The sequence below is a fragment of the Bidens hawaiensis genome, unplaced genomic scaffold (assembly GCF_021521415.1).
Source record: "Bidens hawaiensis isolate Kalapana, Puna unplaced genomic scaffold, B.hawaiensis_p1.1 tig00011271_1, whole genome shotgun sequence".
In the NCBI taxonomy this organism is placed as follows: Eukaryota; Viridiplantae; Streptophyta; class Magnoliopsida; order Asterales; family Asteraceae; genus Bidens; species Bidens hawaiensis.
In genome coordinates, this window is record NW_027491878.1 from 433,972 (window position 1) to 459,758 (window position 25,787).

The 25,787-nt window shown below is 35.7% G+C and overlaps 1 protein-coding gene and 2 pseudogenes across 1 annotated transcript; 1 reads left to right on the top strand and 2 right to left on the bottom strand.

The window, feature by feature from the left end:
- Positions 1–13,891, bottom strand: part of LOC143537679 (putative wall-associated receptor kinase-like 16) — a 47,160-nt pseudogene extending 33,269 nt beyond the window's left edge.
- LOC143537627 (wall-associated receptor kinase 2-like) lies at positions 13,543–16,614 on the bottom strand (annotated as a pseudogene).
- Positions 16,615–23,160: 6,546 nt separating this feature from the next.
- LOC143537628 (glycosyl hydrolase 5 family protein-like) lies at positions 23,161–25,486 on the top strand. Its single transcript, XM_077031355.1, has 3 exons — positions 23,161–23,730; positions 24,220–24,814; positions 24,980–25,486. Exons 1-3 carry the CDS (start codon positions 23,161–23,163, stop codon positions 25,420–25,422), a joined length of 1,608 nt encoding a protein of 535 aa, XP_076887470.1. The 3' UTR covers positions 25,423–25,486.
- Positions 25,487–25,787: the final 301 nt, after the last annotated feature.

The following is a 25,787-nucleotide window of genomic DNA, read 5'->3' on the forward strand; positions in this document are numbered from 1 at the left end:
TGATTCGCATTCCTCGGGAAAATGGTCAAGATCTTCATATCTACGGCGAGAAACCATCTAACGGTCTTAAAATTATGTCATGCACTGAAGCCCGAAGACTTTTACGAAAGAAATGTGTCGCGTTCTTAGCTCTTGTGGTCAAACCCGATGAAGGAAAGAAGAAACTTCATGAAATCCCCATCGTGCGTGACTTTCCTGAAGTCTTTCCCGAAGATCTTTCTGGTTTACCTCCCGCTCGGGAAGTCGAGTTTCGTGTTGATCTCGTTCCTGGTGCATCCCCCGTAGCCAAATCTCCTTATCGACTTGCACCCACTGAAATGCAAGAATTAGCAAGTCAACTTCAAGAGTTGACCGATAAAGGATTCATTCGCCCTAGCTCTTCGCCGTGGGGTGCTCCGGTTTTGTTCGTTAAAAAGAAAGACGGTTCGTTTCGCATGTGTATCGATTACCGCGAGCTGAACAAGCTCACCATTAAGAACCGGTACCCCTTACCGCGTATTGACGACCTCTTTGACCAACTCCAAGGTGCCTCTTGTTTCTCCAAAATCGATCTCCGTTCTGGCTATCACCAGTTGCGTATCCGCGAAGAAGATATTCCCAAAACTGCCTTTCGAACCCGCTACGGTCATTTTGAATTCTTGGTCATGCCCTTCGGTTTAACCAACGCACCCGCTGTCTTCATGGATCTAATGAACCGGGTGTGTAGGCCTTTCTTGGACCAATTCGTGATCGTGTTTATCGATGACGTTCTGATATATTCCAAAACCAAGGCCGAGCATGAACAACATCTTCTGTTGGTGTTGCAAAAGCTTCGAACCGAACAACTCTATGCCAAACTCTCCAAGTGTGAGTTTTGGTCTGACGAAGTACAGTTTCTTGGTCATGTTGTAAACAAGATGGGTATTCATGTCGACCCATCCAAAATTGAAGCAATCAAGCACTGGATTGCACCGACCACTCCTACCGAAATCCGTTCCTTTTTGGGCTTAGCTGGTTACTACCGGCGATTCATTTCGAACTTCTCAAAAATCGCCTTGCCTTTAACAGCATTAACGCACAAAGGCAAACCGTATATTTGGGGCTCGAAGCAAGAAGAAGCCTTTCAAACGCTCAAGCGAAAGTTGTGCGAAGCTCCTGTTCTAACGTTACCAGAGGGTACTGACGACCTTGTCGTTTATTGTGATGCCTCCAACCAAGGTCTCGGTTGTGTACTTATGCAACGAGGCAAGGTTATCGCTTACGCGTCAAGGCAACTCAAAATTCATGAAAAGAATTATACGACTCACGACCTCGAACTTGGCGCAGTTGTATTTGCCTTAAAAATCTGGAGACACTACCTCTATGGTACTAAGTGCATCATTTACACCGACCATAAAAGCCTTCAGCACATTTTTAATCAAAAGGAACTTAACATGAGACAACGCCGATGGAACGAACTCATCAGCGATTACGATTGTGAGATCCGATATCACCCTGGAAAGGCTAATGTGGTAGCCGATGCGCTCAGCCGCAAACCCAGTCAACTCAACTGTATTTTGCCGCGCACGCAACTTCACTTCGCGCCGATCCAAAGCAATCTTGAATCGCGCATTCGCGACGCGCAGCGCGCATCGATCAGCAAAGGCAACCTACGCGCCGAGTTAGCGTGTGGTGCGGAAGCGCATCTAGTCCCTAACCTGAATGGAACTCTCTGTTATCTCAATCGCATCTGGATTCCCAATGATGAGATTCTTCGCACTGACATACTGAGTGAAGCGCACAAAACTCGGTATTCCATTCATCCTGGCGCTGACAAAATGTACAAAGATTTGCGCCTTACTTATTGGTGGCCCGGTATGAAAAAGGATATTGCTGTGTTCGTAGCTAAATGCCTAACTTGTTCTAAGGTAAAAGCTGAACATCAACGCCCATCTGGTTTGCTCGAACAACCAGAAATTCCTACGTGGAAATGGGAAAGTATAGCAATGGACTTTATCACCAAGTTACCCTCGAACGCAAGCAAACATGATAGCATTTGGGTAATAGTGGATCGATTGACCAAGTCTGCCCACTTTCTGCCCATTCGTGAAACCTACCGTGTTGAACAACTTGCGCATCTTTATGTCAAAGAAATTGTCTGCCGTCATGGTACTCCCTTGAGCATAATATCCGATCGCGATGGCCGTTTTATATCTCACTTTTGGAAATCTCTCCAATCTGCGTTAGGAACTCGTTTGGACATGAGTACTGCATATCATCCTCAGACTGACGGACAGTCTGAGTGAACCATCCAAACCCTTGAGGATATGCTTCGATCTTGTGTTCTTGATTTTGGAGGTAATTGGGATTCACACCTACCTCTAATCGAGTTCTCTTATAATAACAGCTATCATTCCAGCATCGGTATGGCCCCATTTGAAGCGCTTTACGGTCGAAAGTGCCGCTCACCGATTTGTTGGAACGAAGTGGGTGAAGTTCAAATCACAGGACCCGAACTAGTTCAAGAGACAACCGATAAAATCGCCAAGGTCCGTGATCATCTGCTGACTGCCAGAAGCCGACAGAAGAGTTACGCAGATCGCAGGCGGAAGCCTCTCGAATTTCTAGTTGGTGATCTTGTTCTCCTCAAAGTGTCGCCCTGGAAGGGTGTTGTCCGCTTTGGGAAGAAAGGTAAGCTTGCACCTGGTTATGTTGGTCCGTTCAAGATTCTTGCGAGAGTGGGAAAGGTTGCCTACAAACTGGACCTGCCGCCCGCGCTAAGCAATGTGCATCCAACGTTCCATGTATCCAATCTCAAAAATGTTTAGCTGACGAGAACCTCCACATACCACTTGATGAAGTTCAAGTTGATGAGTCTATGCATTTCGTTGAGAAGCCTGTAGAGATTATGGATCGCGAGGTGAAGCAAACCAAGCGCAGTCGCATCCCTATTGTCAAAGTTCGCTGGGAGTCCAAGCGCGGAGCCGAGTTCACTTGGGAAAGGGAAGATCAATTGAAGATCAAATACCCGCACCTTTTCTCTGCGCATCCTACTTCGAGATAAATTTCGGGACGAAATTTCTTAAAGTAGGGAAGACTGTGACAACTGCCCAAATCCGACCCGACCCAGGTACCCGTTTTCGAATCCGATTTTAAGATTTAAAATTTGATTATAATCTTTATAAAATTATCATATATATATATATATATTTATATTACTAATAATAATAATAATAATAATAATAATAATTCCTTTCCGCCGTCCCGCCCCTTTTTCTCTCTTGTCGCCGTCCCGCCCCTCTGCTTAACCCTTAAGCCTTGAACCCCTTTTTCTCTTAACTCTTTGCTTGTCCTTTGGTTCTTCCCGCCTAAGGATGTCTGCGCAGCTCCACGCGCCAGACTCCTTACAAGGAAGCCTGCGTGAAGACCAGCTGTTCCTGCGATACGCGAGACGAACTGTTCCCGCGGCGCGCAAAGGATTGTAGTTCTTCCCGCGGCGCGCTAAGGATTGTAGTTCTTCCCGCGGCGCGCTAAGGATTGTAGTTCTTCCCGCGGCGCGCTAAGGATTGTTCTGTCTGCCTTCGCCCTCGCGCACTCAAGCCTTCTCGCGCTAGACACTTAAGTCTTTTCTCCAGTTTAAGCCAGCCTGTATGCTTTTGAAATATCTTATCTTCTGTGCTATACCTGCCAAGGTATGGGCACAGTAGGCCAGATCTGACATCTGTCCGAAAAGTCACTTTCGGCGCAGCTTGCTTACCAACCCTCTTGGTTGTCAGAAAAAGTAACTGGCATAATCTTTTAAAATCTTCTTTTCCATGTCTTGAACAGTACTTTGACTGACCCCTCCCATGCTATGAACAGTAACCTGTCAGCCTTCCCCATCCCCTGCAGCTGCCACCATATCTTTTGCTTTTGATATCTTTTGCTTTTAATATCTTTTGCTTTGATTTGATAAGATCTTTTTCCCCAATTCAAGGGATGTGTTCCCTAGGGTTTTCCTATAAATAAAACTAATTTCTTGGATAATTAAACACTACACTCAAACACTTAAACACTCCCCAAAATCTTTCTCCCTTACTCTCAGCCGAAGATCCTCAGCGACGCCTCCACTCCCCTCTTTGCAATCCGTCTTCTCTTCTTTTCTGCCCAGAAATCTCGGTAAATATATATTTTGTTTAAGTGACTTGCATATATTCAAGACATAAAAACCAATCGTTAAACCAATAACCTCTTATTTATAGGTTAACTTTCGCTTGTTTAAAAGTTGGTTCTTACGTTATCTTTCAACGCACCTTTTACAAGTGAGTAATCTCGTACCTAATCCCCTTTTATTTTTAACGTTTTGGGATGTTCATGTGTTCGTACAACTTGAGTCTTAAACTTGTTTATGAAATTATGTGCGCAAAACCCATGTGTTATGGACGTTTACTAGTGTTGTATATTTGTATGTGTTGATCATTAACCGCTTTGATCGGCCTATTCCGAAGTTTTCATGGATCCATTAGATAAACACGGGAGACCTATCGTTACGATTTTCTTGTTTTGTTTGCACATACACGAATGATTATTTGTTTTTGCTCGATTTGGAGCACGTTATGAACTATGAGCTATGATCTATTTAGGCTTGATCACAATCTGTTTACACACTATGTTGAACACAAGTTATACACATGTTGCGCGCAGTGCTTTGTTATTATCTATTTATATCTATTAAACTTGATTTCTCACCGACACGCAAGTGTTGACGTTTTATTTTAACACATTGTTCAGGTTTGCTGTAGCTGCTTTTGGAAACTCGAGGACACGTAGGATGTTTCTTTTACTTTGGACCTAGTTTAAAATATAACAAGACAAATTTATGTATTTGAATATTATGAGTTATGATATGTGATTTATGTTACTTTATGGTGTGTTATGCGCATGCGCAATGAAATGTATTTATTAAATATTGACACCCAAATAGTGTCACGAGTAATGAAACAATTCGTAGCGCCCCGATGTATAATCCGCCATCGGTCGGGGTGTTACAATATGTAAGGACTGAATATAAAAATTTTTAAACTATATTGTTAATAAAGAATCGAGGTAACCTATTGTTCCGTTTTGAGGTATGTTCTTGGCTTTGATATCATCAAAGGTAGTGAACGACAATCCATAAAGGTGACCTTTAAAGTCATCGGTAATACAAAGACGAGTTTCTGATGTGAAACAGAGCTTGTGTGGGCTGTCAACATAAGGGTATGTTGACAGATTTGCTCCAAGCGATGGTTTTCGAACAATCAATGACTGATTCTCACCTAGCCAAACATTATGTTTCGGTATGCAAGGTTTCCTTACATATGCTTGCATCCTGTCACCCTATTACATTAATAATACGACAAACAATGTAATTATTAAATATATAAAATGAGGAAGAAAAAAAATTTACTAAAAACATATGTATTTGTATAGAATAATACCATCCCATCTTGTAAAATCATTTCAATGGACCAATCATCTCCGGTTTTATTGTTGTCCTTCAAACGCCATAGTCTGAGAATACGAACCTTCAGTACACATTCGTTGTTGGAAACATCCAAATCCTTGAATATGGTAATGGTTGATGCTTCCATCTTGCTGTGTCAGAAAAAATAAGATTAAAGCAAAGATAAAAATTCAATAACTGATATTTATAATTTCAAGAAAATATAAAAACCTAGAGAATAACAGAATTATGAATGTTTAGTAAGCAAGAGAGAGAAATGTGAGATTTTCTTTATTAGGTTTTGAAGTATTTATAGATGAACATAATCTGTTATGAAAATTGAAATGTTAAATTAAAAGGAAAGGTGTAAATATAGTAAATTTATTAAATACAATTATGGAATTCAAATATGTAATTGATAATTCGTATTTACTTAATTTGGTAGTAATAACCTAAGAATGTAATTAGGGGTCGATTAGTAACACAATAAAAGTAATAGGTCATAACTATTATATTGACACGGATGCAGTCAATAACAATAAAAACAATTCATGTTTACAAAATTAGAAATATTAAGTTTATTTTAGAATCAGTTACACATTAAAAATTGAATATTTAACAAATACCATAATTGCCATAAATAAACAAAGGAAACAGTTTAACATATGATCAATATGAATAAATTAAATAAAATAGGAGATTCATGTTTACAAAATTAAAGAAACAAAGTTGAACTTGAATTCAAATTGAAATCAGTAAGATTGTAAACTTATAGTAATAATTTGATTTACCAAAAATCAAAAACCATCGTTTTTGTTAATTATATTTGGAAACAATTACACATTAAATAATTTAAATTACTTAGAAATAGTCAAATTTATTAGGAACCATTTCAATTAAGAATTACACATTACACATTACAGATTACATATATTCAAAATATAAGAAATACCATAATGTTTAATTTTTTAACATTAGACATTGAACATTAAACATATAAAGTTACAATAACTTATACACATCAAATACAAGGTTACATAAACATCAAACAGAGAAACATAAGAATGTAAAATTTAACATTATCAATAAACATCAAACAGAGAACTCCGTATAAAACATTAGACATTGAACATTTTTTAAACATTTAAAATTACACATCAAACAGAGAAAACATATAAAGTTACATAAACAATTAACAATTATACCTAATAACCGAAGAATGTAAAATACAAACCTAGGTTAATAATCTAAAATATTATTAAACACAAAAATTTACATTAAAAATTAACCATTAACCACCGCAAAACTATCAATTAAACATTAAACATAGTAAGCTAAGAATGTGAAGATACAAACCTAACAAATGAAAATGCTAACCATCGATGTGAAGATCTGATTAACAATCTTCATTGATCTTCTGAAATCGATTACAGGATCGAATCAAAGAAATCGTTATTATCAAATAAGTAACAGAACGTTATACAGTCGATTGCAAAATTTTTGTTCCGATATCCAGTGTCGAATTGAATGGAGGCTAGGATAATCAAATCTTTATCCGATTGATATACAATAGGCGGGCGATTGAATGTTTGCGGCTTTGGTGGATTAGGTTAAAAGGTTTGTATGAAAGAGTCAATTGAGGATGAAAGAATACGAAATAGGAAACCGGTTTCTCTTTCATGGTTACATAAGTATTTTAATTAATGAATTTAATTATTAGTATTTTTGATTTATTTTATTGGTAAGAAAAATAGAGAAGTTGTAGTTATTTTTGGAATATAAGGAAAACGTCCAATAGGAAGGGGCCATGTGACACCAAAGTAATTTGTTTTAATAGTATAGTAGGATTTCAATCTTAAAGAAAATATATTTATGACACATAATTATTATATTAATATTTTTTTATATTAAGTATATTTAAAATATAATTATGGCATTAATAATTTAATAATGGAGATTGACCATGTTGAATTTATAATCAATACTATATTTAAAATCAATTTTTTTTTCTTTTTCATCAATAGAAGAGAAGTGATTTTGGAGGTAATTTGATAGTGAGAATTAACCTCCGAATGTCATGTGTCCAGAATTATTTTCTTTTACTAGTATAGGTAGATGTATAAGACAATCCAATAAAAAATTTAACTTTGTAAAAAAAAAGATTTACAGTTTTTTAACTGAAAATTTATTTATTTGTTGAAAACGGCTTTTACATGTGTCTATATGTAAAAAGCTCTAAAAAATTATGTAAAAATGTGTTTTTTACATGAAAAATGATTATTTTTTTTTGTATTTTTTACATGTAAAATGAAGAGTTTCCTAGTTCCTCACTTTGTTTGAGTTGCCTCTTGAACATGTCCACAGGGTAAGGATCCTAAGAGAATCTTTTAAAATTGAAAACTTTGATAAACATTATGGGCCACAAAAAAATCCCTTAAAAATTACAAAAAAATTATAAAACAAAAAAAAAGAGAAAACTTTAAAAAAGTATAAAAACCAAAAGAATTTATTTTTCATTCCGGTTTCATAAAAAAATAAACTAATTATACACATATGTATATTTTTATTAATCTCGATTTACATAGTACACATATGTATATTATCATTTATTTTAATTAGCTTGTACATATGTGTATAAAGAATAACTTTGTAAGGCCCCGTTACCGGTAGCCCTACTTTTGTGTTGGATTTACTCCTAAACGTAGTTCTTAATATCAGAGTTAATTAAAACATTCGCGGAACGTTAAAACATTCATAAAACATTACATATAAATCCATAACTTTGTCATAATAAAACATATTTTCTTTCAATAAAAATACTAAAACGTCTTTAAGTCTTCAGATTCCAGACTCTTATTCTTCCGCAATGTGTCCTCATCAAGCCAGCTGTCTCATTCTACTCACCTGTGTGCATACTAAAAGTCAGCTACGCTGAGTGAGTTCTAGTTAATCATACAACATACAACCGATTCACATACTTGCACACATGCCCGAAAGGGGTGTACATTATTCATACTTACTTTTCATCCAAAACTATCCTTCCTATTTAAAGAGCCTTCCGCCCTATAACCTCACAGATATTATAAGGGTCTGGTCCCTAACATCACAGATATTATAAAGGGTCTGGTCCCAACATCACAGATATTATTAGGGTCTGGTCCCTACCATAACAGATATTATTAGGGTCTGGTCCCTACCATCACATATATTATTAGGGTCTGGTCCCTTTTATACCTATTTATCTCTTACCTTCTTTCATAACGTACATACATATCATTTATATTTCATACATAGCATTATAACTTGACAGTACGTGCAATATCCGAAGATCGTTCACGTACCGGCAAGCAATCATTCTTACCTTTCACATAATCACATATGGCATACACTTATCACTTAGGATAAATGTATTAACAATCACATCGAGTATGCACACAGTCCTGAAAACATAACAAGGAGATGGGGCTAGAAACTCACCTGTATGCGGTTACGTTCACCGTTAATGGTAATCCCTTTCTTCAGTTGCGCACGGCTGACTGTATAATAATTACACGTATCAATTAACTATCACTACTCATATCATCTTTCTAGTCTTAGTTATTACCCACAACGAACGGGGGTCCGGGGGCAGCGCCCCTGGCTGGAGTCGAGCTGCCAGTTCAGCTTGGAAAAATTTTATTTCCATTAACTGTCTTAACACATTTTTCATTAGGTTTTTAATTTATTTTCTAATTTGCTAACTCAAGAGAACTTATCATTAAGCGAACTTAACAATAAGCGAACTTAGCATTAAGCGAACTTACTGTAAGCGAACTTAACGTCATGCGAACTTATCATCAGCGAACTTGTATTAGGAGAAGTTCATAGTAGGCGAACTTGTATAGATGCGAAGTTAACTTGAGCGAAATTAATATTCGGCGAACTTAGTCTTTGGCGAACTTAAACCTTGAGCGAACTTAGCTTTGCAGGCGAGGTTGCTCAGCAATAGTTACTGTTCGCTCTAAAACCCCTTAATCATAATCGTTTCGTCGTGAAATCCTTGGATATGACACGGATCAAACCTGTAAACGTTCTCATGTTCATTCTCGGATAAAACTTGAGTCGAAAACATATAAAGTTCGGACCTTTATGATTAAAACGTTTAATATTAGGTCTAAGGTTTATCTTTAAACGAGCCGCACCTATCGCAGGTCCTGTAAGTTCGTTTTAGCCTCAAGTTTACAACTTTACGTTTCATTTACACCCGATCCATTCTCGTTCTAAGTTTCAAGGTTAAATGTTAATAAAAACGTAATCTTTAAGGTAAAAGACGTACCTTTAGTGCTCGTTTGGATTTCGTTAAACTTGGTTATGAACTCTAGATCTTGTATATAGCTCGTGTGGTAAAGATCTACTACAAGCTAGCATCCGTTTGGTCTCAAATCCCTCTCGTCTCTCTCTCGGCCGTAATATAGTGAAGGATGTGTGTGTTTTTGAGTGTGTAGAGATTAGGATGAAAAGAAATGAGGATTTAGGGTTTTAGGATAGTTTAGGGGATATTTATATCCCTTAAAGCCCATAGACCTAGGGCCCATTCCCTTTAATCCATCTTAGTTAGTCCAAGCCCAGGATCTTATTAATACTAATTAATTATTTAGGCCCAATAACTAAACACGACTTTCTTTTCTTGAATACGAGAATTTTAGGATGTTACAAACTTGCATAAAATTATAAAAAAATACATATTATACATATATGTATAATTTTGCTAAACCGATGTTTTTTTAATTTAATTTATTTTTTTATAAAACCGGGAATAAAAATTAAAAATTTTTGGTTTTTTACTTTTTTTATTTTCACGTTTTTTTTATATATATTTTGATTTTCTTTAAAAGAATTTTTTTTGTGGTCAATAATAGTTCTCAAAGTTTTCAATTTCAAAATGATTCTCACATTATCCTAATCCTTTATCATACAATAGGTACGCGGCGCTCTAAAACGTCGATCTTCGTCCACCTCTTCTCCATTCGATTCTGTCCACCTTCACCATCACCATTCAACGATTCCGTCCTCCCGCTCGACCGTCGTCTACCGTCGTGAGCACCATCTTCTTCTGTCACAAGTCACAACTATCAATCGTTGTTCATAGGTCATTTGTCAAATTGAGCAATTGAAATTGTTGACCCTAATTGATCAATTAACCTTGAAATCGAATCAATTAATCATCAATTTGAAGCTTCAATAATCAATTTTGAGTTTTAAATGATGAGTTTTAACCATGAATGTATCAGGATTTAAGCCTGAACATTTAAGTTTTTTTGCCAGAAAGTTTTAGATTTTAAACCTGAACTTTAAAGGTTTAACCTTGAACGTCTTAAGGTTGGAATTTGGCTTGAACGTTTTTCGCATACGTAATGTACTTTAAGCGATTATTGTACGTCAACTCACACCTCTCTCTATATATATATATATAGGGTGGGGTTAGAATAAGAAGTGAAGTAAGTCTAAGAAGTGTAGGAAGTGATCTGGTGCGTTAGATTTGATGATCTGATGGTCTAGATGAAAAGTGTGTTTTATTGGCTGTGTGTTTTATTTTAATATTTATTTTATAACACTCTAGGGGCATAATCGTCCATTGTGTTATATTATATATGGAAACATTATCAATCTATAATTATCTTTTTTTTATTCTAAAATTAAAACACCAAACCAAGAACATTACCAGATATATGACAGTGTGTTTTAAGTCAAATTAATCAAAATTAAAAAGCAACACTAAAATTTAATCCAAATTTAAAACACTACACCAAGAACATCAAGAACTAAAACACACCATCGTCCAGTGTGTTATATCATATATAGAAACATTATCAATCTATAATTATCTTTTTTTATTCTAAAATTAAAACACCAAACCAAGAACTTTACCAAATATATGACACTGTGTTTTAAGTCTAATTAATCAAAATTAAAAAGCAACACTAAATTTTAATCCAAATTTAAAACACTACACCAAGAACATCAAGAACTAAAACACACCATCTTGAACATTTTAAACTATATTCCGGTGTACACTCCAAAAATAATAAAATTCTATGGACCAAGACACGATAGCATAAATTAAAACCCAATAATTATGATCCATGATACATATGAACTAAAACACAAAAAAACACATCCGATCGGATGAACTAAAACACTCCACATAATCAACCCTAGGTTTACACGGCGGTCGGATTACTGGAACTCTTCTTAATGGTAGTATCAATTGAGAGCGCCGTATTCCTCGCCGGATACAAAGCAACACACGATTTCAACCCTAATCAACGAAGAAGAAGGCATATGACGATGATGGTGAAAGTTCCAAGATGTATATACATATAATCGTTAATAACAAACATCCTAGACATATTTATTATCCACCGATTCACTAACAGACCAAGGTTTGAGTGTAGATCCAGGATGTGGCGCAAGTTTAGCATCCATAACAGGTCTATGGAGTGATCGATGACGGTGATTGAAAAAACACAGTATTATGGCGTGGTGGTGGTGATTGGCGGGTGAATGATGGTGGTCAGATGGGTGAACGGTGGTAGGGCTAGATAGGTGAACGGTGGTTTGTTTGGTTTCCAAAAATTATATGATTGAGAAAAGGAGAGAATAATTTATAATAACTTTAAATTGTTACCAAAAATTACATACATACATTCCAAAAATAATAAAATTCTACGGACCATCTTACCCCTATCTTAATTAGTTAATCCAATGGTCTTAATCACTTCCTACACTTCTTAGGATATATTAACTTCTTATTTTAACCTTGCTCTATATATATATATAGACAGGTTCAAGAGGAAACTCAAAAAAAAGTAAAGAACTGAGTAACTCTTCATTTAAATGTAAGAAATATCTACTGACTCACTAGTAAATCCATCGCCTGACTGTTTCTTGCTCAAAGAGCTTTTCTGTTTACAAAATTTTATAGAAAATAGAAACAAACTAATGGGTTTATATAGACCCCAATACATAGCAATCCTAGCCAAACTTAACTTTGACTTTAAATTCAAATAAACTAAATGAAAACAATTAAAGATAAATTCAAAATTAAAGATAAATTCAAACACTATTAAAAGATAAGCCAAAATCTATTAATTATTATATTTTTATTGAAATCTTAATCTCCTCCTACCACCCTTATGAGATCTAACCGTATCACTCTTATACGCAAACCAAATATCGTGTACTTTTAACAATCAGTACATATTTGTTATTATTGTCGTTCATTTTCCCGGTCATCTACGAAGATTTTATCCGATTTCAATTTCCCTTTACAAAATATTGTAACAATTGCGGAAAATCAATTTTTTTACATAGATTAACATCTCATAATTGGCATGTGTGTTGCAAAAGATGATCAAGGTAGTCAAATTAATGAACTTTGTGCCGTTAGACACTTAAAAATTGTAATAAAAACAATTTTGTCCCCTTAAATGTATTATAATATCGTATAGATAGTGGAGACTTACCTTGGCAGCCCGGATCAAGATAGGGGTTACCCTCGTAACCAGTTTTGCATCTACAACGATACCCGCCACCATCTACATAGCAAGAACTGTTTTCTTTGCATGCAGCGGACTTAGATCAACCCGTGTTGGGTGAAAGTACATAATCTGACACAATATGGTCACCGGCTTCGATCCTCTCCACAACATCCGAATTAGCATATAAATCAGCGACGCCACGGAACACAAAACTGCCTTCCTCACCAAGAAATGCATAGTCACAGCGGGTGAAGGACCAAACATCTTTGTGGTTTCCATAGGAGTTAATTAACTGTTACATTATAGTAGTCTAGGTCCTTGGATATAGCTGTCTAACAACAGCCCATTCCTGAGCAGTTCCTATTATTAGCCACATCCTCTGCTTTGCTACATACACCCGAACAAACTCTAGAAACGTCTGCGCTGTTTGTCTCTCTCATGAAAGAATAATTATCACATCACCCAAGAACTGTAAATTTGTTCTTTTGAGAAATTGTGAACTCACTTAACTGAAACCACACATCAAAATCATCGTATACGTACAGTTCCATTTTGGCTGTAACACTTATACGAAACCTTAGTGTCAATATGAAACCGAACCTCTGTGTTCAGGATTCATCACCAATATCATATAGAGAGTATTAGAGACGAATGGTGCATGCGGGCATTTGTGAAGAGAGAAGAAAGTAAAAAAGCGAGCCAGAAACGTACGTATCAACCCCTAATAAACAGTGGCCACCACTAAGCCTTATAAAAATGCCTACAATAAAGAGTTGCATGCAGTGCTAAAATAAAACTGGAATATAGAGATACAAGAAAGTAAAAATAAAATACAATGGGAATACAGAGAGAAAGAAAACCACTCATTTAGTGAACAAATACAATTAGTGTGTCACAAATTTTGATTAATTATTATAAATCTCTAACTAATATCTTGAATACCAACCATATTTGGTGAGGTGGTGATGCTCACAAAATACATATACTTTATCTTCAAATGCAATGTAGTGCTACTCGATTAAGCTTCCTTGACATTAGTACCATGTGATACTAACGGGACCTCATAAAGATCCGGTTGCTCAACTTCTAGAACTACGCTTCTGGTGTTTTGAAAAGTTTGTCGTTGAATCCAAGGATGAGTTGTGAATTTCCTCAAGTTGTCTAGTTCCATAGCCACCTCTTTCATTGTAGGTCTATCTTGGCCTAGTGTATTAAGGCATCTTTTCACCAGCTCGGCTATCGCTTCTATCTGCTCAAATCTCCCTTCACGCAATATTCGAGGTTCAATAATTTCGTATAAGCATTTGTTCGTAACTGAGTTGACAAAATATATTGATAAATTCTTGTCTGCATCAGACCTATCAACACCAATTGCTTTTTTCCCAGTTATGAGTTCTGCAAGGACCACTCCAAAGCTATATACATCACTTTTTTCTGTTAGTTGGCTTGTGTTAAAGTACTCTGGATCCAAATACCCTAGTGTGCCTTGAATAAGAGTAGTTACATGTTGGTTATCTAATGGGACTAATCTTGATGCACCAAAATCTGAAATTTTTGCGGTATAGTTATCATCTAATAGTATGTTTGTAGACTTGATATCTCGGTGTATGACTGGCATAATAGTTTCTGAATGAAGGTATGAAAGTGCACTTGCAGCTTCAATAGCCACTCTCAATCGGTTTTCCCATGATAACCAACTCCTTCCACCCATTCTAGAATGAATGTGATAGAAAAGAGTGTTATTAGAGATGAATTCATAAACCAATACAGGGACTTCCTCTTCTAAACAACACCCTAAAAGCTTCACCACATTTCGATGAATGACTTGTGTGAGGATCAAGACTTCATTTATGAATTGCTCTGCTTGGCTCTCATCCACTATTTTAGACTTCTTTATTGCAACAGCACGTTTATCAGACAAAACTCCCTTGTACACTACACGTCTACACCATAGGCACCTCGTCCAATAATATTATCTTTAGAATAGTTACGAGTGGCTTTACAAAGCTGTGATGTGCTAAACAATGTCATTGCCTCATGAGACCCGTGTGAACTGATTTTTTGTTTCAGCAACACTCCCCCATTTTGCTCAAAGAACTTTTCTCGAAGCTTCATTAGCTTCCTCCTTATTCCATATAAAATCCCAATTAGACCAGATAATATTGCTAACAGCCCGAACACGATTGCTACATGTGAATTGTAAATGAAAAACACATCAAGTAGTGGTTGTGGTCAATTTCAATGAAGAACATGGTTTTGGATACTACCATCTTAGAAAAGACTTATTTTCAAGTATTGGTTCACACATTATTATACATTCAAGAAAGAAATACCTATAATGAATGCTGTAGAAGAAAACCTCAAATCTTTGGGCTTTTGAGTCTTTTGACAGCCATTTTCTGTGTTTGCATCACCAAACGATCCCGGCGGACATGTACAGTTGTAACTCCCTGGAGTATTTATGCAATTACCATAGCAAGGGTGGGAACCTGGATCCTCGCACTCGTTGATGTCTATAAAAAGGAAACATAGCAAACTTATTACAGAAAGCAGAGCATATCCTACTAAAAGTTGTTTTTTATTAACAGGAAAAAGAAATTATGTTGGTTGAAACCTTCAAGAAAGTTGAAGAGCTATTGAGCTACATACTGAAACTTCAATCAAAAGTCATATAATCAAATTTATTGAAGATTTAAGTAGAACATTGTTTTTTAAGTAAACTAGTAATATTATAATTAATACTTCCTATATATGCATGTTGAGATTATTTTGATATGTACCGGAAACTGACCTTGGCAGCCTGGATCAAGATAGGGGTTACCCTCATAACCATTATTGCATCTACAACGATACCCACCGGTGTCTACCTCATAACAGGAGCTATTTTCTTTGCATGCGGTAGACTCAGAGCACCCCCGAGTGGAATGCACAATTACCCAATCTACAACAATAGTGACAGTGGACTCTATCCTCTCCACAATACCCGAATCTGGATATAAATCACGGGCGCCCTGAAACAAGAAACTGCCTTCCTCACCAAGAAACGCATAGCCACAGCGGTTGAAGGACCAAACATCTGTGTGGTTTTGAAAGGAACTAAGTGTAATATTCAAGTAGTGTAGGCCATTCAGTAAAGACGTCTGACAACAGCCAATTCCTGAGCATGTTCCATTATCAGACCAATCCTGTGCTCTGCTGCATAGTCCGAAACAGCCACTAGAAAAGTCTGCACCACTGGTCGCTGTGATCATAGAAATATCATCACACCCAAGAACTGTGAGCCTGTTCTTTTGAGAGAAACTGAATCCTCGTAACCGCATCCACCAATCAAAAGTACTTCGTATAGTTCCATTTTTGTTGTAGCACTTCTAAGCAACGAGAGTGCCAACGCGGAACTCCGTATCTGAAATATTGTATATTTCTATATTGCCTGAACGGAGAAACAACTTTGGTTTCTCGTTGGACTTGTTACAAGTCACGTAGAACGAGTTGTCAAGCGCACAACCCGTGTCATTACCAATACCAAAAGGGTATGGAACCATCACATTCCCGCAGTGGGTTGGACAGTTTGGCTTTGCTATATTGTTAATGGTGGAACCTTGAAGAGTTCCCAAGGCCATTGCAAAAGGAAAAGTAAAAAAGAGAGAGGATCATAACTATATGAAGAAGCATGTTTCTCCTTTCTTTTATAATTTTATGTGTGATTTGCGTTTACAATTAAGGGAATATATATCACTTTATAGAATACCTTCAAGGTAGTGTTAACTGTCAACACCAAAAGTCATATAACGTGAAAGTTTGGAAATTAAATGTTTAAAATCTAAAGGAAAACTAATCAAGTTAACCCGTCCAGACCGGCCAGTGAAATACTTTTCATTTTTCAAACTATTTTTTGCATTGACCGACTCTACGTATGTTATATATGGTTGGGTTTAACCGTATGGAATACTTCAAAGAAAGACTTTAATTTATCAATTGGTCCCAAATGAATATCTACCATTAATTTCTTCTACTTCTGCTGTGGATTTAAAATTTGCAATTTCCAGTTATTTGTGACACTCTTTTACTAAAATGTTAATGTGAGTCTTAGAACTATACTTGGAACTAGACGTGCTCGTATTTTTATTAATTATATGGTTAGAATATGACCCAACATAATACGCGCAAGCAGTGTATCAACTATTGGCCAAATCTTTCGGCAAGAAGTTGTCGACGGAAATCCATTGGTTAATGTCGTCAGAATTTCGGTCATGGGACATGGGTAATCTCATTTGCGAGTTGCGACATATTATCAACATACATTGCGACATATGGACCATTTAGAATGCTGAAGATCGAAGAGTGAAAAGGGAAATCTGAACAACACATCAACTAAAACGTTCTACTCCTCCAAATCAAGCTCTTTTCGATTAAGGAAGAACTATAACGTACCAATAAGTCAATACTCAAATGAACGACTCTTAACGGGATTGGTGGGAATTAATGTAGAAGAAGAAGAGTGAAAAAAATGTCCAACTTAAAGTAGTCATAACTAAAGAGATTTACGGATCATGTGGTTAAACTAAACAGCACATCAACTAAAACTTTATATTAGTTACGATACATGAAAAGAGTCCAACTTAAAACGAACACAACTTTTTGCTTCGTTTGAATTTGAATTAAAGACTTTTCTTGCCTTTTAGTTTAATAAGCAAATCATGAGTTATCGCCAACTCATGCTATTTACTAGTTGTCAAATTTTGTTTTGTAATGAATCTTGTTTGCTACTTTGATGACAAACTGCGATAATTTCCTTGTGAATGGGACCTTGGTGTATTGGTTTTTCTCATTTAAAACTGTACCAATTTTTTCATATTGAGGAATATTATTCACTTATTATTTCCTACTTTCGCTCTGCGTCAGTTGATATTATATATAGCTCATTAGTATCCTAATGACACATTGCGAGTAAACCAACATTTTTGTTCTTATGGTGGAGATCGTGAGGTTGATGGTTTGTGACGCATTTGAGGGCCTATCGAGCCAACAAACTCAGCATGATCATGAAGGACTACATGTCTTGATCGTAAGTAGTGGAAATATCCACAAAAAATTAAAGGGTAGTTAACGTGTTGTTATTGGCAAACTCGTAAAAGAGGCGTTGGTAGTATTATTCGTAGTTGTTAACATCTTGTCAAGACGAAGAAGTCAATCCTTTATAACATCTCAAGGTTGATGAAAATTAAATAGCATCAATCAAGTTTGTATGGGGTGAACGGGAGTGGGAGATGACGAGGTGGCCGAGTATGCTAAGATGTATGGTTGTAAGCTGGATAAATTTCTATTTACTTCTGTGGGGTTTCCGATGGGGGGAATTATTGCTAGATCACAGGTATTGTAAATTTGGAAGGCTTTAATCTAGCTCTCTTTAAAGTAGAGATGAAGATTCTTCACTAATTTGAATGTTATTTAGCAAGGTTGCAGAATCCGTCAGGCGCTACCACAACAGTTCACGGGGAAGTTATGAGTACTCGACCTAGCTAGGTGAGAAGTACTTGGACATGAAAATTTATTTTCGGGAAATTATATTTATATTTATTATAAGTTTACTCATATTTATAAAAAAATAGGTGAATATCAATATAAATAAAAAAAATACATGCTCATAAAATAAAGTATTTCACAAATTCATATTCAAAATTTTAATATTATAGACGAATTTATCATTTAATTCTCGTCTTCCAAAGTATCTATGCGAAAAACACAAACATATGTGAAAACAACAAAAATCCAACTTGACGGAGTTGGACCGACTAGCTCCAAGTTTGACCGATTCCGAGGTATGACGTTGGCCGACTTCAAGAAACCCGGCCGCCTCGGCACCCTATCAGGCACTCGTAGAGTACTCGGTCGCCTAGACAGATCTTTACAAACTACTAATATTTTGATGAAAATTGTTAAATCTTTTCATGGAGAATGTGCAGGGATTTTGGAGGAGTCGATTAATTATCGTCTGCATACATGCATATCAAACATTCGGGTCGTAACTAGGGAGGACAATGCCACTGAAAATATTGTGCCTCAATCATCATTATATCGAGCCATTCCATGGTGATGATGACGTGAAATGAGACAATGGATCGCCTGGTCTTACTCCGGCCACTTCTACTATCAAAGTTCATGAATCCATTGTTAGAAATCTGTTTACAATAATTGATGCCCTGGCCGACAATAAACAACCGTGTATCCACTTTCTCCATGAAACTCCAGTTTACGGAACCGAAAGCCTTGCCAAAATCTTTCTTGAAATGCATGACCTTCTTTCTAGATTTTCTTGCCCGAGAAATAGATTTGTTTATAATTATGCGACCGTAAAAAAATGTTTCTACCTTAGACATAGGACGATGTTCTCTACCGATGACCGAGATAATGACTTTCTTCAACCTAGTTACGATAACTTTTGACAGGATTTTATATAGGCAGCAAACTAGGTGTATAAGCCAGAAATCTTTAACCATAGTTGGTCACGTATTTTAGAGATCAAAGTGATGAATGACGTTGCACCCACGATTAAATCCTTTGTACTCGAACTCTTTGGCAAAGCCATATATAGATATTTTCCTAATTGCAAATGCGAAAGGTGTTTTAAAAACTTTAATGTTATCGCCCCACAAGACCTAACAGCCTCTTCAGTTTTAGACAAAGAGAAAGGTTACACCAGCGAAGCTTGAGGACCACATATAACTTCAAAATTTTACTAGTTCGATAATCGAGTTAAATCTTTAAAATCAAATAATGTTAAACAACATTAATGCAACTATGACTTGTGGGAAGTCCTTGGGTTGGTGGCTCGATGGTAGAGATCAACAAAGTCTCTTAACCACCAGAAGGTCTTGAATTCAAATTCTAAAAAGTAAAAGAAATTTGCCATTAAAAAACTATGTTTTGTGAAGACATAGAATTACTATTCATAATTATATTAATAAACACATACATCAATATATAGTAATGATTAATAATGTCACTACTTTTATTTTTATTTTTATTTTCTTAAAACGACGATATAATGGACGTCCAGTAATATAATAAAGAGTTAATTGCAAATATGGTCTCTGTGATGCAACCCCATGATGACATTTTTGCATATATGGACCCTGTGGTAAGCATTTTTTGGGCAATCGGGCTCAGCCGTTAACTAACGGTTCCGTTAGTTTTAGGGGTATTATCGTAAATTTACCGTTAGCATAACGCCGACTCCATTAAGCCCCTCCCCCCGGCAACTTACAACCCTAATTTAACCATTCCCCCCTCCCCATCATCCCCGCCGTGATTCCCGCCAATTTTTTCACCATCGTCGTCTCCTACTGATGTATCACACATTCCCGATCAAACTAATGGCTTGGATTTTTGATGCAATCATTAATACCATGTTTTTCACAAGTATCAGAATACCTATTTTCACTTAACTTCAGTTTTAGGTTGATGCTCTGTAATTGAGACGATTATGTTATTGCTTTTATAGCCTTGATTTGGCTGGATGCTAGCTTTGACCACCTGAAACTTGAGTTGGTGGTTTTGGTGAAAACCCGACCATACCGGATCTACAATTTCCAGTTTCAGGCAAGTGACCAGAATCAAATCGAGTGGGGTTTAAGTAGTTGGTGGTTTTGGTGTTTTGTATATTATTAACTTAACTAGTTAATAACATTGGCATATCTGTGCATATATATATATATTTATGTGTGTGTATATTTATGTATATATCTATATGTATATTTATGTATGTATGTAATATGTATTGTATGGATTTGAATGTGTGTAAAATCACAGTTGACCTTGGAAAGTCAAATTGTGTGTAGTGCGTGTCATATGAATTTGAATGTATATTTATGTATGTGTGCACCTTGTGTTTCAATTGGTTAAGGTTGTGTAAAGTCAAAGTTTGACTTAGGATAGTCAAACTATGTAAATTTTTGATTTCATGTCAATTTGATTAATTTTATACAAATAATTAGTTTAGATAGTCAAGATTATGATTACTTGTGTTTAGTAAATTGTAATAAGCAACTTACATTAAAGGTCAATGGGTCAAAGATAGTCAACCCTAAAAAGTAAACATTCGGGGTGGTTAAAACTGTTGTAGGGAATACATGTTAATAGACAGAGGGTCCAAATTGTGTTTATTTAAAACCACAGAGTTGCAAATTGCAAGGGTAGAACGGTAACCAAACTTTGGGTTCACGGCGGGATCCTAGTTGACAAAAAACATTGACCACATGGCCCATATATGCAGAAATGACACCACGGGATAGACTCCTGTATTTTGGTTTCTTCCACATGAACCATATTTGCAATTAAATCTATAATAAATTTTGAAAATATAAATCATTCAGGTATGTTATAAATCACAAAAATCATTATACGAATAATTAATGAGGTTATGTAAAGACATGCACTCCACTATTTTCTATTTTATTTTGTTAGATACACAAATGTATATATGGTTAACCAGCTTCTTACTATTTTTATTTTTTTTGGAATGGCGATTTTTTTTTGTCATATGTGGTCGGGACTTGCAAGACCTTTCAAACACTTCAAATTCAAAGTGTTTAAAGATTTTGTCTTTACCCATGGGCCACTAACCCATTAGTAATCTCGTTTCTTCTAAAAGCCGTTGTTGCAATATTGAACACACTATGTTTGGGTTTGGGTGGGTGAAGATTGTTAAAATGAAGAGTGAACATCAATACATATATGACTTTTTGCTCGCTTAAAGCATTACTTTACGCCCGTATATTTTGTGCTTAACTATATATACTCCTATATGCTGCCATTTGTATAACTATAAAAAAGTAAAGTTGAAATAATAGGAAAGTTTAATTAATAAGCTTGGAACCATTTCTGTACTGCAAAATATATAAATGCCAATATTTTAGGGTAAGTTGTCTATTTGATTTTAGTATATGAGTTGGACAAGTTTTCAATAACTTTTTTTAGCAGGTCTAGCAGTAGTATCAATTTGGTGATTTCATTTAATATTTGCATTTGCTAATACTTCGGGAGTATTTATAGCTATCTTACTGGCAAAGTAAGTGAGTTACTGAGTTGTCAATAAATTTGTTGTGTAGTACACTGTAAACACCTTCTAAATTTGATTTAACATTTACGTATTTTATGTGTATTTTGTACAACACTATATACAAAAGTTTTATAAAGAAACTAAATCAAGGAATACAAAACCACGTATAATTAAGGCATAATACAGCCTATACTAATTGATTTTCCATGTTTTAAGAAAAAATATACTTGTAAGATCCTAAACGAAAAGAAACCAAGAACTAAAAAATAAATTAATAAAAAAATATATATGAAACGGATTACGCTTTTTGTATCTTGGTACATATTAATATTTTGATTATAAAAACACGTAATAAAAACCTTACCTGATTATATTTTGATAATTACATGTGGAGAAAGTTAATAAAAAAAAGTAATAAACCGAAAATCTCAAGTATTGGAAGATATGAATGCTTTTTAGTTTTTCCTTTCATTTAACCTAGGGATGAGCAAATACGGTACCAGTATCGAAATCGGTACCGATTTGGTACCATCGGTACCGAATCAGTACCAAAGTTTGAGTTTCGGGATCGGTACGGTACCGGTATTTTCTGAAATTTACCTTCGATACCGGTACTAAGAATTTGCAAATTTTAGGATCGGTATTTTTGGAACCGGTACCGGTACACTGGTGCGGTACCGAGCTCATCCCTAATTTAACCTAGAGAAATTCCAAAAGCAAATAAAAGTAGAAAATTAAATCTTGTTAAAACACTATATATATTAATCCTTCAAATTTACCAAAACTGAGCTTTTGTTTTTATACACGTCAAGTATAAAAATTCTATCCTTTATAAAAGATAGTCACCGTATAAAATACTTCCTTTTATTTCAATTTTTGGGCATGTTTTTCTTTCTATAAGTTTACATTATATACTTAATATTTCTTCTTTGGAAAAATGTGTAAACTTTTTTCTCTTTATTGGAAATGATAATTGAATTAAATGGTAAATTTGATGGGTAGTTAGAAATTAAAATCCGTGACTCCAATGATCCATGATAAAGTCAACTCTACAAAAGTACTAACCGTGACGGTAAGAACTGTCACTAAATAATAATATCAAACTAAAGCACCCTATTTAAAGGCAACATCAAAAAACAAAACATATTCACATCTCAAACATGTCTTCACCATTCACTTATGTTTTCTTTCTAATATTTTCCGTACTCCATTCTCATTCATTCCCACTGTCCACGTCATCCCGATGGATCATCGACGAACATTCCGGCCACCGCGTAAAACTCGCTTGTGTAAACTGGCCAGGACACCTCCAAGTCATGATTCCCGAGGGTTTAAACAAAAAGCCTATGAAAAATATCGTGTCGGATATTAATAATATTATGGGGTTTAACTGCGTGCGACTCACGTGGGCCACTTATATGTACACACGTTACGCAAATCTCACGGTTTCGGAGTCGCTAGATCGGTGGAACTTGACTGCCGCTAAAGACGGTGTCGCGAAAAACAACCCCGAAGTGTTGGGAATGAGCATTGTTGACGCGCAAAATGCGGTTGTTAATGAGCTCGGAAAAGGGAAGATAATGGTGGTGCTTGATAACCACATTAGTTTGCCCGAGTGGTGTTGTGGTGATAATGACGGGAACGGGTTCTTCGGGGACGAGTATTTCGACCCTGACGAGTGGGTTCGCGGTTTGGTCGCTGTGGCTCGTCGATATCAAGGAAATCCGTCGGTAATAACTTTACTAATAGTGTTGTAAGCAGGCCAAATTGATTGGTCAGTGTCTTATTCATGTTCGTCCGTTAAATTTTTATTGAACGACTAAACGGTTCACAGGCTACTAATCAAACAAAAGTTCTTGTTCGATTTTGTTCATTTATAAAATGAACTTGTTCGTGAATGGTTTATTAAAACAAATGAACTTAAATAATGTTTTATTTGATATTGTCATTGCTTCGGTCCGACTACTAAGTTTGTCGTGGTATATTCTTTAACATTTAATTGTTCATTTTATTTTGCTAAGTTTACATATGTATTAATAACGTAATACTCATATATATTTTTGTTTTATTGTGAAAGTTTCATTCATTCAATTTATCGAACAAAGTTTCTTTGAACGGTCGATTTGATTATAGCGCTAATTATTAATGTCACTAACTTTTAAACTTTCTATCTTATCTTTTCTAAAGCATGCAATGACGTGTTATAGTGTAAATGTTAGGTAGTGGCAATGAGTATGAGAAACGAGCTACGTGGGCCAAGACAAAACGTGACAACATGGTACAATTACATGCAACAAGGTGGTGGTGCAATTCATCACGAGAATCCAGACATCCTCGTTATCTTCTCGGGTTTGTCATATGATACAAACCTAGGATTCTTGAAAGGTCAGCCTTTAATGATTAAGTTGGATAACAAGTTAGTTTTCGAGTCACATTGGTACCCATTTGGGCAACCAGAAGACAAATGGATTTTCCAAACAAATGAATATTGTGCCGGTGTGACCAAAACGTTCATGGACAATACAGGGTTTTTGTTACAGGATAACAAAAACCCTGTTCCGTTATTTTTAAGTGAGTTTGGGTTAGACCAGAGTGGTGGAAATGAGGTGGAGAACCGGTATTTAGTTTGCTTGTTGGCAACGGTGGCTGAGATGGACGTCGATTGGGCGTTGTGGCAGTTGCCGGGGAGTTTTATGCTTAGGGAAGGGAAGGTTGATGTGGAAGATGTTTTTGGGATGTATGATTCCAAGTGGAAGAAACTTAGAAATGCTACAATGGTGGATAAGTTACGTTTTATACAAACTAACATTCAAGGTACATTCAATATATATATTCAATTGAGTAACATATATACACTACATGTGACTTTTTCTATATATAGCACACGTGCATTTATTCACAATTAACATTATAACAAATGCATTATATGAATATTTTTTTATTTAAATTTGGTTTTTACAATAACCACTTACATTATAGGTTATGATCATGGACCAAGCAACCAAACATCTTACATCTTGTACCACCCATTAATCGGAAAATGTGTCGGGCCAACCGATAATCTCTCCATGACAAACTGTGAACACGCTAGTCACTGGATTCATGAACACGATGGTAGCTCGATCCAACTAGTAAACACAGATCAATGCTTAACAACTTTCAAACAAGGCATGTCACCTATATTATCTCATTGCAACAGCTCGACTGCTGAAGGTTCTTGGAACGTTGTTTCCGTCTCGAAGCATCACTTGGCCTCGAAAGATATCCAAGGAAATAAGTTGTGTTTGGAAGTGGATACTTCTAGTTTAAAGATTGTCACAAATAAGTGTTTATGCCTTGATGATGCTTTGAGAGATGTTTTGAAGTGTGATGATAATCCGCAAAGCCAATGGTTGAAGCTCGTCCCAGTCAATAGGATATAGATCAAGGATTATTACAAAAGCAGGGGAAATTTAATGTTGATTTTTATATCATTTTTTTATGTTTAAATATGATCAGATTCATGAAGAAAAAGATGTAACGTCTCATTACAAAAATATGTAATTGACCGGTTTTGAGATGTTTTTATTTTAAATTAAATACCTTTTTAGAATATAACATTTTGAAATATTGGTGTTATATCTCTTAAATAAATTTTACCTCATATTCTTACACTTGCAAAAATTTGAACCGACAACCTCACTTTTGAATAAACATACACCATACCACTACTCCATCTGGTCATTGGTTTGTGCGCCTTTTATTAACCATTCATTCATCATTCTATTAAAATTTTAATATGCATTGG